The sequence below is a fragment of the Mercurialis annua genome, linkage group LG7 (assembly GCF_937616625.2).
Source record: "Mercurialis annua linkage group LG7, ddMerAnnu1.2, whole genome shotgun sequence".
Taxonomy (NCBI): Eukaryota; Viridiplantae; Streptophyta; class Magnoliopsida; order Malpighiales; family Euphorbiaceae; genus Mercurialis; species Mercurialis annua.
Genome location: NC_065576.1, coordinates 14,755,319 through 14,772,123, shown reverse-complemented (window position 1 = coordinate 14,772,123; position 16,805 = coordinate 14,755,319). Strand labels below are relative to the sequence as shown.

The 16,805-nt window shown below is 39.2% G+C and overlaps 2 protein-coding genes across 2 annotated transcripts; one reads left to right on the top strand and one right to left on the bottom strand.

Annotated features, from left to right (window-relative positions):
- Positions 1–6,249: 6,249 nt before the first annotated feature.
- LOC130014821 (uncharacterized) lies at positions 6,250–8,859 on the top strand. Its single transcript, XM_056103766.1, has one exon. The coding sequence runs from the start codon at positions 6,250–6,252 to the stop codon at positions 8,857–8,859; it is 2,610 nt and encodes an 869-aa protein (XP_055959741.1).
- Positions 8,860–9,426: 567 nt separating this feature from the next.
- LOC126656871 (uncharacterized) lies at positions 9,427–14,846 on the bottom strand. Its single transcript, XM_056103765.1, has 16 exons — positions 14,751–14,846; positions 14,375–14,486; positions 14,153–14,284; positions 13,791–13,913; positions 13,612–13,701; positions 13,119–13,219; positions 12,980–13,044; positions 11,791–12,902; positions 11,593–11,709; positions 11,425–11,524; positions 11,210–11,340; positions 11,051–11,137; positions 10,750–10,982; positions 9,961–10,670; positions 9,569–9,804; positions 9,427–9,458 (listed from the first exon to the last, which is right to left on the bottom strand). Exons 1-16 carry the CDS (start codon positions 14,844–14,846, stop codon positions 9,427–9,429), a joined length of 3,477 nt encoding a protein of 1,158 aa, XP_055959740.1.
- Positions 14,847–16,805: the final 1,959 nt, after the last annotated feature.

Sequence of the window (16,805 nt, the reverse complement as noted above, 5' to 3'; positions counted from 1 at the left end):
CCCAAAAATTAAAAAGTTTATATTAGTGACTCATATTTTTATTTTTTGCAGTAATCTCTCAATTTTTAAAATCTGTTTTCATGTGTATCTAAATTATTTTTCTTTTTCTATTTTATCCTTCACTTGTATACTACTATTGTGTGTGTAATACATACAATCAATTCCTTTAATATGGACGACACTGAGCATGAAATCATCGTCGGCGATCTGTGGTGGCTTAGCTAAACTCTTGGACCTACGAACAATGGAGCAGCACATAGATTGGTTGGGATAAGGGATCGAGTGATTATTTTATTTCTTTGGCTTTGCTCTTGTTGTTTCACACTCAATTTGTTTAAGTAATTTTCAATCTTTTTTATAGGATAATTGATAATTTTGTGCTTTTCAGTTCCTTACAGAGTATAAAGGCAAGAAATAATGAAAAGATAGATACAAATTAAATGTAATGCTAACATTTGGTTTGTCTTTTTCAAATTATTCTTGCACATTAGTCTCATCGTGCAGAAGATGACACTTAAAAAGTATGAAATTTGCAATTGAAAAAGAAAAAGACTCCATATCTATACTATATATAAAAACACGGATGGGGGGGACAGGCACATTTACGTTAATATCCTTTTCATTTATAAAATTTAATTAGTAATTAAAAACTATTAAAATAATCATTGAAATTAGAGTACTAACTAAAATAAACTACTATGTTAAGAGAAATTAGAGTACTAACTAAAATAAACTACTATATTGAGATAATTATCTAAAATACTAATTAAAATATACTACTGTTTGCACCAAAATTAAAAATATGGCTTAAAAGCCATAAAGCCCCTATTCTTTTCAAAAGATAAAAGAGGTATTATTAATGATTGGCTTAAATTAATTTTTAGAGGTTGACCAATTTTGACTTCAGAGGGTGATTTCTAAAAGTTGACTGTTTGACTAAGAAATTAATTTCTAGAGGTTGACTAATGTTGACTTCAGAAGTTGATTTCTAAAGGTTGGTTTCTAAAGGTTGATTTCTAGAGGTTGACTAATGTTGACAGAAGTTGATTTCTAAAGGTTGGTTTTTAAAGGTTGATTTCTAGAGATTGACTACTCCAGAAGCTAATTCAAAAAGTCCAAGCCCAGTTGCAGAAGATTAAGCCCAAATTTGAGATGGCCATTAAATATTAATTTAAATGGCCCATAAGCCCAAGAAGTCCATTCCAGAAGAAAAGAAGTTAAAAAGCACGTGCAGCAGAAGTAAAGACACGATTGGCAGTTCCTGAAGGTGGGGAAGAACGTGTGCAGTTGGTACATGAAGCAGCAGTTTTCAAAGGATGAAGCTATAAATAAGAGAAGAGCAGCCAATTTGCAACCCCCGATCAAATCCAACAAAAACCAGCCCAAAGGCAAAAACACTCAGCACTTAGCATTCTCAATTTTCTTCAATCAGTAAAGAACTTTACGATTGAACTTCTGCAATTTCTACTCAAACACTTGTATTTTCATTTCATTCAATTAGTAAACATATTTACAGTTGAATTTCTTTGTTTTAGCATTACTTGATTGGAGTACTTGTTATAAGGTTAACCAAACCCCAATCGCTCGTTTTAAGAAGTTAAGTTACATTTTGGAATCCGCTTCCTGGCACGCCCGCATTTCACACGCTTGTTGTTACAAACGCAAAACGCCAGTAACAATTTTTGGCACGCCCAGTGGGACAGTAAGAGTTATGGCTAGAACTCGAAGTGAAAAAGGAAAAGATGTTATTGTATCCCAGGATACAGTGGATGATCCTACTACTACAAATGTAGGACATGGAGACTATGTGGCTCACATGGTCAGAAGCATTGAAAAAGAAAATTTGCCTCTAGGAGAGGCGAGTGATGATGTGCCTCCTGGCTTTGGAGAGCAACGGACACCAACTCGGCGAAATTCTGAGCCAAGATTGGTAGAGGCTTTAGACATGCTGTCAAAAGCCATGTTAGACATGAAACAGACTCAGGCTAGCTTTAACCAAGCACAAGCCGAGTTGACCAAGAAACATGAGGTAATGGATAAGAAGCAGTTCGAAATGGAACGCTATTTGGCAGAATTGATAGTTGCTGTCGAAGTGTCATCTCATGGTGGTGATGTACCAGAGGCTGTTAACACGGCCAAACAAGATCCTAAGGGACACGGGGGGCAGCCATCTGGAGGAATCCAGGAGATTGGGAGCACTAGTCATGTGCCAATCTTAAACCCGCCCTCTGAAGAAAGGTACGTTCCTCCTCACAAAAGAGATGAACCTGTGTATTTTAATTCTTTTAAAACTAATAATCAAACTGGCCGGAATTCCAGGCCGTTTAATGCAGGTGCTAATTGTCCGACTTCGGACGACCTAGAGGTTAATCAAAATTTTCCTCAACCTCTGGGCACGGGGGGCAATTACATGCCCCAAGAGAGAAATCAGCCTCAGGTGCCACCCCAACCTTTGGGAAGGCAATTAGACATGGAGGCTGTAAGAGAAGCAATTCAGGAGTTGTATGGTCCAGGTCTAAGGCAGATTGACCGACCGCAATTTCACAAGCCTTATCCAGATGTCATTGACAGGGAGAATCCTTACCCTAGAGGCTATAAAATTCCTAACTTCTCTTTATTCTCTGGAGAGGATGGCCACTCCACCATTGAGCATGTGGCGAAATTCACAATTCAATGTGGGGTCTTGGCCAACCTAGATAACATTGCAAATTTCAAGCTGAGATTATTTCCAAATTCTTTAACAGGTACTGCCTTTACTTGGTATGCTACTTTGCCCAGGAACTCAGTGCTCACATGGCAGGAGATGGAGAGGCTTTTCCATACTCAATTTTACCGTGCAGAGCCAGAGGTTTGCATAGCAGAATTGTCAAGAGTTTCTCAAAGGTCGGGAGAGGATGCCGACATGTATATACACCGCTTCAAAAGAATGAGGAGCAGGTGTAAAATTGTTCTACCAGAAACTGAGTATGTAAAAATGGCTCAGAGGGGCTTGGACATTGAGCTCCGAAAAAAGTTCCAGGGGATGGAATTCAGGGACTTCTATGAGTTAGCTGCTAAAGTCTCTGAATATGAAGAACTCATGAGAGAAGAAAGCCACAAGAAGAAGGTGGCAATGGGCACTTACTATCAGGAGGTGGGAGCATATGAAACCGCGGTAGCCGACCTCACGGCCACCGGTTCATGTACCTGCCCTATGTTGATTAAAAAAGCACCTGATGGGTGGAAGAAACAGAATTCCAATGCCCAACCTCTGTATACTTTTGAGGTTTCAAAAACAGAAGAAATTTTTGATTTTCTGTTGAAAGAGAAGTTCATTACTTTGCCTCCGGATCATAAAATGCCTTCAAAAGATGAGTTGAAAGGCAGAGAATATTGCAAGTTCCACAACTCCTGGAACCACTCAACCAATTCATGTTGGGGGTTCAAAAATATTATACAGGATAGGATTGCCAAGGGAGTTTTAAAATTCCCAGAAAAAAAGGAGGCACTGGTAATAGATGAAGATCCTTTTCCAGCTGTGGCGTCTGTGAATGCCAGTGATCTCTCGGAACTTGACTTGAGGTTGTTATTAGATATAAAAAGAAAGCTCAGAATCAGGGAGCAAAATGACCAAAGAGTCAGGGGAGAGCAATTCGAACGGGAAAGGAGAGCAGAGGTAAAGCGGGATTACAGAGGAGAAAGAAGGCAGGTATCTAGAAACTCAAATAATTTTGTTTCTACTAACCGCCCTCTTTTGAAAAAACAAAACAGGGCCTCTTACTATCAAAGGAGGCCAGAAAGGCATGTCTTCCCGGAGAGGCGATCCTTCGTGTGGAAGAGGGAGGAACAGCCAAAAGCTCCTTTGGCACCTAGGGAGGAAAAGCCAAAAGCTCCTTTGGCACTTAAAGAAAAACAGTCAGAGGTTCCTTCTACCTTTTAAAACCGAAGAAAAGAACAAAGATTCGTGGTACCACCATTGGTCTCACCTAGTCCAAGGTGGCATACCAATTATCACAAGAAGTTTCCGCCTCCACTAACAAGAACTCAGAAGAGGAGGCGCCAGAGGTTGAGGGCTGCTGCAAGAAACGAGTGGCAGTCCAGGCACTTGGAAGATCCTAGAAAAGTTGTTGAGGAAAAGGGGTCAAAGAAGATCTTAATTGAGAAAGAGCAATCTGGAAGCCAAAAATCTTCAGAGGCAGTGGAAGTGAAAAATAAAACTTCCCACGTGCCTTCGAAGAAGGAAATTTCGGATATGGAGTTGGAAGCTTTTCTTGAAGGAGAATTTGCAGGAGATGGCATGAACTTAGATGATCTCCTAGAAGACGACATGGAGTTGGATGATCTCGTGGATGAGGAAATCCTAAAGGAGGGCATGAGACTAAATGACCTCTTGAAAGAGGATACTGATGATACTCCACCCGTTAAGGAAAGCGGCAAATTTCAGAGGAGATCTCTAGAGAATGGCGACTCAGAATCAGACACAGAAGGTGATAAGAAGAGATCCATCAGAGTGGGTGAAATTGAGATTCCCCTCACTTGTAATGCTTTCTCCTTGATTCTTCCAAGTGATTTCAAAGGTCCTGACAACTCTGAGGAAGTAGAAGAAATTCAGAGAGATGAGGTATCCAAACCTCCAAAAGATGAGTGTCGCAGCCAGGTCACCATACAAGAAGCTGCAAATGGTGGACCAAAGAGGGTGATTTTTGACAAACCTGCAGAGGCAATGACCAAACATATTAAGCCTTTGTACATAAAGGCTCACTTCAATGGCAGACCAACCTCCAGAGTCTTGATCGATAATGGTTCTGCTGTGAATATTATGCCATTCAACATGCTACAACCTCTAGGAAAAACTACAGAAGATCTCATCTCTACAGAGGTTAGTGTGTCTGCCTTTACTGGAGAGCTCACAAAAACTATTGGTGTTCTCCCAGTAGAGGTAACTGTAGGGAGCAAAACTTCCCTATCGGCGTTCTTTGTTGTAAATTCATCAGCCAGCTACCAAGCTCTTTTGGGACGAGATTGGATTCATGCCAATTGGTGCGTTCCTTCATCCTTACACCAGTTTCTGCTCTTTTGGAAGGGAAATTAGGTGGAGGTGGTATGGGCAGACACAAAGCCATTTACCACTGCCACCAACATGGTAGAAGCCCGTTATTATGACTCATGTGTTGGCCCCATCCAATTTACTGGGAAAAGTAAAAAAGGGCAGAAGAAAGAGAAATCCGACAAACCTCTGAAAATGCATGAAGAGGTCAAAAGAAAAGCAACTGAGATACTTGGATCAACGGCTATTATTCCATACAACAAGCCGTGTTCCTCCATCACCATTGAAGAAATTAATGATTAAGCTCACCTCTAGTGAGTTTGCAGCAGCTGCATCTGCTATCTTAAAAGAACGTATGCAGTACATTATGGAAGGAATTATGGAGGAAAACAACTTGGCAGAGGTTCTAGATGCTGAAGTGGTTTATGAAGAAGAAGAAGTTTCTGAAGATCATGAGATTGGCTTGGAGGAGCTAGAACAAGCACCTCCTTGGATAGATGATGAAGCCATCCATGTTAGAGAGGAGTTAGAAGAAGTGAATCTTGGAACCTCTGAGGAACCTCAGGTAACTTTTGTTAGTAAAAACCTAGAGGTTGGTTTAAAAACAAAATTAACTGTACTCTTGCAGGAATACAAAGATTGCTTTGCATGGCAATATTCTGATATGCCGGGGTTAAGCAGGACATTGGTAGAACATCGGCTTCCTATTAAACCCGAGTTTCAGCCATACCGCCAACCTCCAAGAAGAGTGTCAAAAGAAGTTGAATTAAAGGTAAAAGAGGAAATTGAAAAATTGTGTAAAGCAGGCTTTATTAGGCCTGCTAAATATAGTTATTGGTTAGCAAATGTTGTTCCAGTGGTTAAAAAGAATGGAAAACTTAGAATATGCATAGACTTTAGGGACTTAAATGAAGCAACTCCTAAAGATATTTATGCCATGCCAATTGCTGACACTCTTATTGATGCTACAGCTAATCATTCTCTTTTGTCTTTTATGGATTGTTTTGCTGGATATAACCAGATTATGGTGGCTAAAGAAGACATCTCCAAAACGGCATTTAGATGTCCAGGATCTATTGGGACATTTGAATGGGTGGTCATGCCGTTTGGTTTACGTAATGCTGGTGCAACATATCAGAGGGCTATGAATGCCATCTTCCACGACCTCTTAGGTAAAACTATGGAGGTTTTATATTGATGATGTTGTTGTAAAATCAAAACTAATGAAAGATCATTTGAAAAATCTAGAGGAAGCATTTAGGAGGATGAGAGTTCACTGTTTAAAACTCAATCCTCTGAAATGCGCCTTTGGTGTAAAAGCTGGAAATTTTTTGGGGTTTTTGGTCCATGAAAGAGGCATTGAAGTGGACCAAAACAAAACCAAAGCTATTCGAGAAGCTAAACCTCCTAGAAATAAAACAGAACTTCAGAGGTTTCTTGGGCAGGTTAATTACTTAAGGAGATTTATATCTAATCTTGCAGGAAAAACAAAAGTGTTCTCAGAACTGTTGAAATTAAAAAAGGAGGATGTCTTCAGATGGGAAACCATCCATCAAGAGGCTTTTGATGAAATTAAAGATTATCTAATGAAGCCTCCTGTATTGATGCCTCCCAAAAAGGGTATACCTCTGAGGTTGTACATTTCAGCAGCCGAAGGTTCAATTGGGTGTCTGCTAGCCCAGAGCAACCAAGATGGACATGAACAGGCTATTTATTATTTGAGCCGTTCGATGACATCTACAGAGGTTAGATACACTCCTATCATGAAATTGTGTCTGGCTTTGTTTTTTGCCTGCACTAAGTTAAGACACTATCTGCTTAGTAATAGAGTCTATGTGGTGTCTCAAACCGACTTGATGAAATATATGCTAAACAAACCTGTTTTATCAGGAAATATTGGAAAGTGGTTATTAAGTTTGGCAGACTTTCATTTGATTTATCATCCCCAGAAGTCGGTCAAAGGTCAGGCTCTAGCAGATTTCCTAGCCGACCATCCATGTATAAACCTAGGAGATGAAAGTAAATTTGACTTACCGGTTTTTATGAATGAACATAGACCTTGGATGCTTAAATTTGATGGGTCTAGTACAGATAGGTCTGCGGGTGCTGGAATCATAATAGTATCACCTTCTGGAGCTAAGACCTCCTTGTCTTTTAATCTTGACTTTGAATGTACAAATAATCAATCTGAGTATGAGGCTTTGATTATTGGATTAGAAATCCTCCTAGATCTAGGTGCTAAAAAGGTCAAAATAATTGGAGATTCTCAATTGGTTATTAGACAAGTGTCTGGCGAATATAAATGCATGAGTTACTCTTTAACTTCTTATTATGCTATTGCTATACAGTTAATAGAGAATTTTGAAGAGGTTGAATTAGTACATGTTCCTAGAGAGGAAAATTGGGAGGCCGATGAATTATCACAGCTAGCATCTGGCCTACGTCTGTCAGAGGAGTTAACCCACCGACTAATAATGGTACAAAGAAAAACTCACCCTTCAATTTTTAAAAGAGGAGTACAACTAGATATTTTCAATATTGATGATAACTTAGTACAGGATTGGAGGAGAGATATTAAAAAGTACCTGGAGAATCCTAGCAAGAAGATGATGTATAAAGTAAGAGTGAGAGCTGTTAACTACGTGCTCATAGAAGATGTTTTATACAGAAGAGGATTCGACAACCTATTGCTAAGATGCCTTGGAACTACAGAGGCACTAGAGGTCATGAAACAAACTCATGAGGGAGTTTGTGGAGCACATCAATCTGGAGTGAAAATGAGATGGCTGATCCGAAGACATGGTTACTTCTGGCCATCTATCCTAAAAGATTGCATGACTTTTGCAAAGGGTTGTCAATCGTGCCAAAGGTATGGAAACATACAAAGACTTCCAGCTGCTGAGTTGAAGTCTGTCATCAAACCATGGCCATTCAGAGGTTGGGCCATAGATTTGATAGGTAAAATATATCCTCCATCCTCTAAAAATCACAGTTTCATAATTGTAGCTACTGATTATTTTACCAAATGGGTAGTCGCCAAGCCATTGGTAAAGAGAGAGCAAAACGATGTTATTAAATTTATTAAAGAGGAAATTATTCATCAATTTGGAATTCCACAATCAGTAACTACTGACCAGGGCACAATGTTCACTGGTAAGGAGATGCAAGAATTTGCCACTGATTATGGAATAAAATTATTGACCTCTACACCTTATTATGCTCAGGCCAATGGCCAAGCTGAATCTTCTAATAAAATTATCATCAACATAGTTCAAAAAATGTTGGAAGAAAATCCAAAGGATTGGCATCGGATTTTATCAGAAGCACTCTGGGCATATCGCACCTCTAGGCGAAATGCTACTGGAGTAAGTCCATTTATGCTAACCTATGGTCATGATGCAGTGTTACCTATGGAGGTGGTGGTGAGGTCATTGAGAGTAGCTAAGCAGAATCATTTGACTCCAGAAGATTACAATGAAACCATGATGATGGAGTTAGAAAATCTAGAAGAAGGGAGACTTCAGGCTTTAAACAATATGATAATACAGAAGAAGAAAGTCTCCAGAAGCTACAACAAGAAAGTTAGACCTAAGACATTTCAAGAAGATGAGCTAGTATGGAAGTTGATCTTACCCCCTGGTACTAAAGATAGAGAATATGGGAAATGGTCTACTAATTGGGAAGGGCCATTCTTAGTCCACAAGGTGATGAAGGGGAATGCGTACTGGCTATCAAGTCTAGAGGGTGAGCCTCATAGAAAATTTATTAATGGAAAGTACTTGAAGAAATACACTCCCACCATCTGGGAGAAATACAACTTAGAAATGACTTAATGGCTTTTAGCCATACATGTACTGCAGATTATGTAACTTGTTTTAGCAATATCAGTACATGAGTCGTAACATTGTGGCTTTTTAGCCGAGTGTATTATCAGATTTTTAGTAGTTTGGCTATTTTGGCTAAACCTGTACTTTTTCATTAACTTATGGATTTTGGCACAAGATGTAATGTAATGGCTTTTAGCCATTTTTGATAATTAAAATTCTAAATTTGGCTACTTTAGCTAAATTGGTGAGGCTATAATTAATCAACTATAGAAAATTAATTCCAGAAGTTGGTTCTAGAAGTCGACTCCTAAAAGTTGATTCCTAGAAGTTCTAGAAGCTGACTTCTAAAAGTGGACTCCTAAAAATTAATTCCAGAAGTTTGTTCTAGGAGTTGATTTCTAAAAGTTGATTCCTAGAAGTTCAAGTTGACTGGTCAGTTGATCCTCTAGAAGTTGATGTCAAGAGTTGACTGTCAAAGGTGGAAAGTCAAACTCCTACTATGTTTATAAGGTCTCTATTCTACTAAGACTTCTTAAACTTTGGCTAACTAAGCTAAAGGGATAAAAAGAAAATTCAACAACATTCAACAGCAAACAAAAACGGCCCTGTAATGCAATGCATGGCTGTAAGTGACATATGTGATTTGTTCGTGAAACAAGTCCTGGTATGGACATCACATCACTACACAAGTATATGGCAAAAGCCATCTTCATACCAGGAACATAAACACATAGTGAAAATGCAATGCATGGCTGTACCTGTAAGTGAATCTTGGTGTGGAACACAACAAGCAAACAAATGGCTGGAGAGCCATCTTCACACCAAGACATTTGAAGTTTAGAAAGTACCTGAATGGCGTCTCTGTAATGCAATGCATGTACAAGTGTATAGGTGCAGGTGTACGTGTCACCAAGCAAGTACTGACCAAAAGGCCGTGTAAGCAAAAGTGTCCTGTTATATAAAAAGAAAATTCAAAAGCCAAAAGCAAAGTCTTTTGGTTCAACAAAGTCACCAATTCTAAAGCTAAACTACATAACACAGTTCATATACAAAATAAAAGAAAATCATCAAGGAGCTGTGGTGTTGGTGGAGGTAGAGGAAGCCAACATTGGAGTAGGTGAAGAATCTGAGAAAAGGCCTTGCAACTTGCTCCACTTCGATTGGCAAACAACTTTGTCTTGACGAGCCTTAGCACAATTTTGTACCCATGAGACCATGTCATTTTTCTTCTCTTGAATGGTAGTATGAAGAGGCTGGAGTTGGGAGTTGATTCCTTGATATTCCTCGGCTAGAAGCTTGCCTTCCACCACAAGATCAAGTTGCTTACTCTTTAAAGCTAGAATAGCAGTTTCCAGTTGTTCAATCTCCTTTTCAAAGGCCTCACCACTAGCTTCTAGGTCTCGTAGTTTTTGAGCCACTTCTTGCCTTTTAGGTCCCAAAGATAAATACCTGGCGTTATCTGCTTTTGAAGATTTCAACTTGGGGAGGTCATTTGACTCGATCTCAACACAAGACCTCCACAAGTTGAGCGAACCCAGAATATCTTTCTCTACTTCATCAGTGACAACGGAGTCAGGAACAAGGCGTAGAATATGGAGAGAGGAAATGAGATCTTCTTTCTGGGAATCTGTAACAATAGAAATGTGCTGGCCGAGGACATGCTTGACTAAAGAAACAGCTCTCTCGACGTCAGCCGGCAAAGGGACAAAAGAAACACTAGCTTCCGGGGTGCTCATCTCGTCCAAGAAGCTTAAATATACCAGGTCTTGGTCTTCTGCTATTATCGAAGAAAGTTTCTTAATTTGCGATAAAGGTTCCTGAAGAAGAATTTGAAGGAAGGTTAATATCCAACCAAAAGTATAATAAAAACTTATCTTAACAAAGTTAGAGATTTACCTCGGATTCAGTGGAGGTAGCCGAATCTTTTTCAGAGGCTGACTTGGAGCCTTTGGAGACAGACTCAGAAGCTGACTTAGAGCCTTTAGAAGTTGGCTCAGAGGCTGACCTAGAACCTTTAGAAGCAGACTCTGACTTGGAGCCTTTAGAAGTTGGCTCAGAGGCTGACTTGGAGCCTTTAGAAGTTGACTCGGAGGCTGACTTGGAGCATTGCTCCCCTGAATTCTCCATACCTGAGAAGATTTCAATGAAATGAGCTAGGTGATTATGATAGATAATAAAGACCAAGAAAGATGGTTACCTTGTGTGTCAAGGACTCCATCATCCTCTCTATCCATGGCCGCCTCGGAATCAACATCTAGCGTTGTTTCTTCTGTATGAGCGGCTTCTGTAAAAAAAAATGCATTTGTTAAATGGATGAAACATATTAAGCATAAGAAGCAAAGTGAAAGAGATTTACCGTGAAGTAGGTCCGGAAGTTGATCATCCTCTGAATCATCTTCCAAGACCACAGTCTCAGGAGGTCCAGCATGTCGTTTTTTGGCTACTTTGAGGAGTCTCCCTAACTGCCTAGTCTTAGGCAATTCTGTCCTCTCAAAAGACGAATCCGAAGAAGTGTCACGACTCTTCCTTTTAGTTTATGTCTTAGGCAATTCCGTCTTCTCAAAAGATGACTCTGAAGAGGTGTTGCGATTCTTTTTCTTAGCCTGTTTCTTAGGCTTGCTCACTGGAGTAGGCCTTTGAGGAGGTTGAACTAGCAGCCTTGCTTCTTTCCCTACAAAGGTGTAAAGAATTAGAGGCAGAAAACAAATAGAAGACAAGTTAAAAAGATGAAGTTGTTACCTGCGTTTTTGGACAGGATGAGTTGAAACCGCTCGTCCCACCAAGAGGCAAAGTCATATGGAATCAAATTCTCTACCACAGGACAACGATAATAACCATATACCTTGACAAGCTGCTCTACAGTAGATCTTGTCCACTCACCATCATGTTGTTCAAGGTAAGGATGAATTTAAGAAAGGTTAAGCCCAAACTGCCTACCCCAAAGGCTACTCATGTACAACTTTGACACACAATGTTGGCTAGAAGCACGAGTAGAGAAGGCTTGAGACCCTCCCAAAAATAACATCCTAGAGGTAGTAAAGGCACAAAAGAGCTTTCTTTTGATAAGGAGGAGTGTACCTGGCTTCCCTGAGAAAATGTCCATCCACTGAGGAATATATGAGTGATGATCAAAAACGGACAAAGCCGAGGTTTCCCTAGCTGTGCGTTCAAAAAGAAAATCAAAGACGGCGGTCTCCTCAAAACAACACTTGACTGCCAAAAGATCCACAATAGGAGTGCACAAGGTACCTACCCCTACACCCATTAGCTCTAGGAAGTAGGTAAAAATCCACAACTGTAACAACCACACATGACCATCTAACTTGGCCAAGAGGTGAGTAGTAACAGACTGCTCAAAAGCATAGTAGAGGGCGCCTAACAACACAGGCCCCAAAGCCACAAAGGTCCCGTTGGCTAAATTACTTGCAAGTTTCCAATATTCCTTGGTAGGAGTGCCAGAGGAGGGGCACATGATGAACTTGCATATTAGGACCCATAGAAACTCGGTATGTTCTTCTAAAGAAGGAGGTGTTGTTAAGACACTCCACTTGGAAACACACGCCGGGTAACTCGGACAAATTGGGTAGGAATAGAGGTCTTTCGTCTCTACCTCAAATAGACAAGGGGCGTCAAATCCAATAACCGGAAGGCCGGTGAGCATGAAGACATCTTTTAAAGTAACTGACATCGGGCCGAAAGGAAAAATAAAAGAATTGGCTGAACTACTCCAATAGCGAAGAAAAGATCTGCACATACCCGCATTCAGCTCAATATGTCTGTCGCTTATCTCTATCAGCTGGAGTAACCCCAATCTCCGCCAATCCCTCTGGAAGTAAGGACGTAGACGAGCCACCCAATCCGTCCATCTAGGAGGCTGACGAGGCCATGACTTAATGGCGGAAGTAATATCAGAAGCCCCTGTCACTTCACAATCCCATACTAATACGTCGCTCGCATGCATAGGGTAGGGAGGAGCTTCTGGAATAGTTTTATTGCCAATGCCTTGGATGATGAGACCCTTTTTCAAAAAGGGAGTTAAAGAGGTGTCCCTGCAGAGAGAACAATAGTTTTGAATAAACAAGACTAAGATGGAAATTGGTTAAACAATCTCTAGTACAAAACTTACTGGAAGGTGACATAAGGTGGAAAAGGAGCAATGGCTGATGGATCCAGAATTTGTCTATAGAACTCCTGAAAGAAAGAAGCATTTGCTCACAACATGAAACCCAATCTCAAAAAGAAAAGGGGAGTTCATCATGACATACCTTTTCAATAGCATCCTTTCGGCCAGGAATCCCCACTAGGAGAGGAGAAATTGGGACACCCACAGTCCTACTGACGGGTGCCGTAGGAGGTATCACGAAACCTGTAAGTGCAAATTTGAATTTTCATATACATTTTCAAAATTGGCTACAACAGAAGAAAAAGAAATTGGTTTTTGCAAATTCTCAAAATAAAATAAACATAAACCAATCACTTAGCCAATTTGAGTTTTTAAATGGTTGAAGTAAAGCCAAAACAGACATGGTTCAAGTAGAATATCGAAAATTTAGGCATAAAAAGTCGTAGGGCTTTAAATGTTCATTAAACTTGACCACCTAGAAATTTGACTTCTAAAGGCTTAGAATATTCTATCTAATGGCCTGAAGAATTTGCAAGTTCCTAGTAGTATTATTGGTATCCTAAACCATTAAAATAAAATCTGCATTAAAATTCACACTAACCAATCCAATCACAAAAGTTAATACAGTGGTTTACCTTTGCCTGGAGGAGGAGAGGTGGATGGTATAGCAAAGGGGTTGGAGGCCGGCTTTTGAGCCGCGAAGTCAGAAAAGTGGTAGCTACCAACTTAGGAGAACCTGCAAATATCAAGATACAGATGTATTCAACCATTCAGAAGACAAAATGCATCTAAAGTCCTAAAGATCAATCCTTACCCGTTGATAGGGCTACAGTTGGTTGTAAAGTTTTGGTCACTACATTGGGTTGGAAGGGTGGTGTAAATAAAGTACCATCAGCTAGATAAAGGACCAACGACTCTTTAGAAGCCGAAGCAAGGTCTGAAATTGATGCCAAACACTATTAGGCAATTGATCTAAATGGTTCTCGGCAATAAGTTAAAATTTTGAATAATTGAATTTAGTTGTTTTAGCATTAAATTCAATGTTAAGCAATTAAATTCAAATTGTTTAAGTTTGAAGTGCACAAGCAAAAATCACAATCTTAGGTAAACCAAAAGGGATCAAGCATCACATCACAGTATCTAAATCCTAAGAGTTTGATTTCAAAAGAAATTTACCTGAGGTATTGGTTGGCGGAAAACCAGAAGTTGTTGCCTTTGAAATCGCCAAGCCAGAAGTTGGTGTCTCAGAGCTAAAAGCAGGCGTATTAGCTACAATTTCCGCCACCAAATTGGTTGGCAAGCCGCTAGCTGTAAAGGGTGATTTCAATTGATGAATAAAATCAAAGCTAACAACATGCTAAAATTCAAGAATTTGTTCTATGTTAGGTGAGATTTTACCTGACACGGCCAATGATGGAGAAACACGAGACAAAGATGCAGGATCCGCCACCAAGCTGGTTGGCAAACCGCCATCTACAAAAATAGCAAAGGAGGTCAAAATCACAACATGCTAAAATCATTAGCATTTAAAATTCAGATGTTGACATTAAATCAAGTCCAGACAATTGAAAATTCAATGTCGACACTGAATCAAATTCCAACAAATGAATTTTGACAAAATTAGTATTGACACAAATCAAAATTTCAAAAGGGGTTCATAAATTTTACCTAATGAATTCTAAATTTTTTCTATTTTTCCTTTAGTAGATTAATTAATCCTAAGCAATTAATTAAATCTGAAATAATTAATTGAAAAGAGAAAAAAGAGACTTACTTGCTGCCGGAGCATGACCGCCGATCTGCTGCTGGTCCGTGGAAAGCGCCTGCTGACCGGACTCCTGGCCGCGGCTGAGTTGCTGTCGATGGACATTGGGGGAAGCAGCTGCCGAGCTGCTAGGAATTGATAGAGAGGAACTCCCCGCTGTTTTATCCACCGCCACGAAGGAGCCGTCTGCTGGAATACTGCTGCTGGGCGAAGAAGACGCCGCTGCTGCCAAGGAGGACGCTGCCGCTGGCGAGAAGCTGGACGGCGGAGACTCTACAACTACTGCTGGCGAGGAGCTGGACGGTGGAAGAGCAGCTGCAGGCGAGAAGCTGGACGGCGGGAGAGAAGCTGCTGCCGTGACGCCAAAGCTGCTGGGCGTGGACAATGAGCTGATCGCCGGAGGTGCGGTGGGGATGACCGGTTGTTCTCCTTCTACCTCAATTTGTGACATTGTTTGAGGCTTGGTAATTTTTGGGGAAAAATTGGGTTTAATTTTTGAATTAGGGTTTTGTTTTAAACTTTTTGGAGAAGATGAATTTGAAATTTTTTGATCTTCTAAAACCTTTTCACACACTTTTGAAACATTTGAGACCATGTTTTCTAGAGAATTTTCACCTTTCCATAAATTTTTATCAATTTCAAAAAATAAAACCTTAGGCCTAACCATTGTGAAAGCTAAAATTTTAAATTTTGGTTAAAAGAAATATATATAAATGGCTTTATTTCTAAAAAGCCAATTATATAGGGGACATTGTTTGCACCAAAATTAAAAATATGGCTTAAAAGCCATAAAGCCCCTATTCTTTTCAAAAGATAAAAGAGGTATTATTAATGATTGGCTTAAATTAATTTTTAGAGGTTGACCAATTTTGACTTCAGAGGGTGATTTCTAAAAGTTGACTGTTTGACTAAGAAATTAATTTCTAGAGGTTGACTAATGTTGACTTCAGAAGTTGATTTCTAAAGGTTGGTTTCTAAAGGTTGATTTCTAGAGGTTGACTAATGTTGACAGAAGTTGATTTCTAAAGGTTGGTTTTTAAAGGTTGATTTCTAGAGGTTGACTACTCCAGAAGCTAATTCAAAAAGTCCAAGCCCAGTTGCAGAAGATTAAGCCCAAATTTGAGATGGCCATTAAATATTAATTTAAATGGCCCATAAGCCCAAGAAGTCCATTCCAGAAGAAAAGAAGTTAAAAAGCACGTGCAGCAGAAGTAAAGACACGATTGGCAGTTCCTGAAGGTGGGGAAGAACGTGTGCAGTTGGTACATGAAGCAGCAGTTTTCAAAGGATGAAGCTATAAATAAGAGAAGAGCAGCCAATTTGCAACCCCCGATCAAATCCAACAAAAACCAGCCCAAAGGCAAAAACACTCAGCACTTAGCATTCTCAATTTTCTTCAATCAGTAAAGAATTTTACGATTGAACTTCTGCAATTTCTACTCAAACACTTGTATTTTCATTTCATTCAATTAGTAAACATATTTACAGTTGAATTTCTTTGTTTTAGCATTACTTGATTGGAGTACTTGTTATAAGGTTAACCAAACCCCAATCGCTCGTTTTAAGAAGTTAAGTTACATTTTGGAATCCGCTTCCTGGCACGCCCGCATTTCACACGCTTGTTGTTACAAACGCAAAACGCCAGTAACAACTACTTTATTAATTGATTAGTTAATTAAAAAAATTATGATAATTGTCTAATTACATATAAAATATAGTTAGAATTTAATTTAAACAAGTAAATATCAATCCTACGTACAACGAAGATTTTATACAATACAATTTACTAAGTTTCTAAACTTATAGGATTAGGTAAATGGAAAGAAGGAATGAAGCAAATTAAACTCCGTTGCAATAGGGTTAGATTATGTAATTGCAATAGGATTTGGTATCGATATTAAATTAAATCAATTCAAAATTTATACTTTACAAAATATTAAAAAATTATCAAAATAGTTACTAGAGTTAGAATAATGAGTAAAATAAACTACTTCAAATATATAATTATATCATATTAGCAATAATAATGTTTTAATCATTTCAAATTTATTTAAAATTTTATAC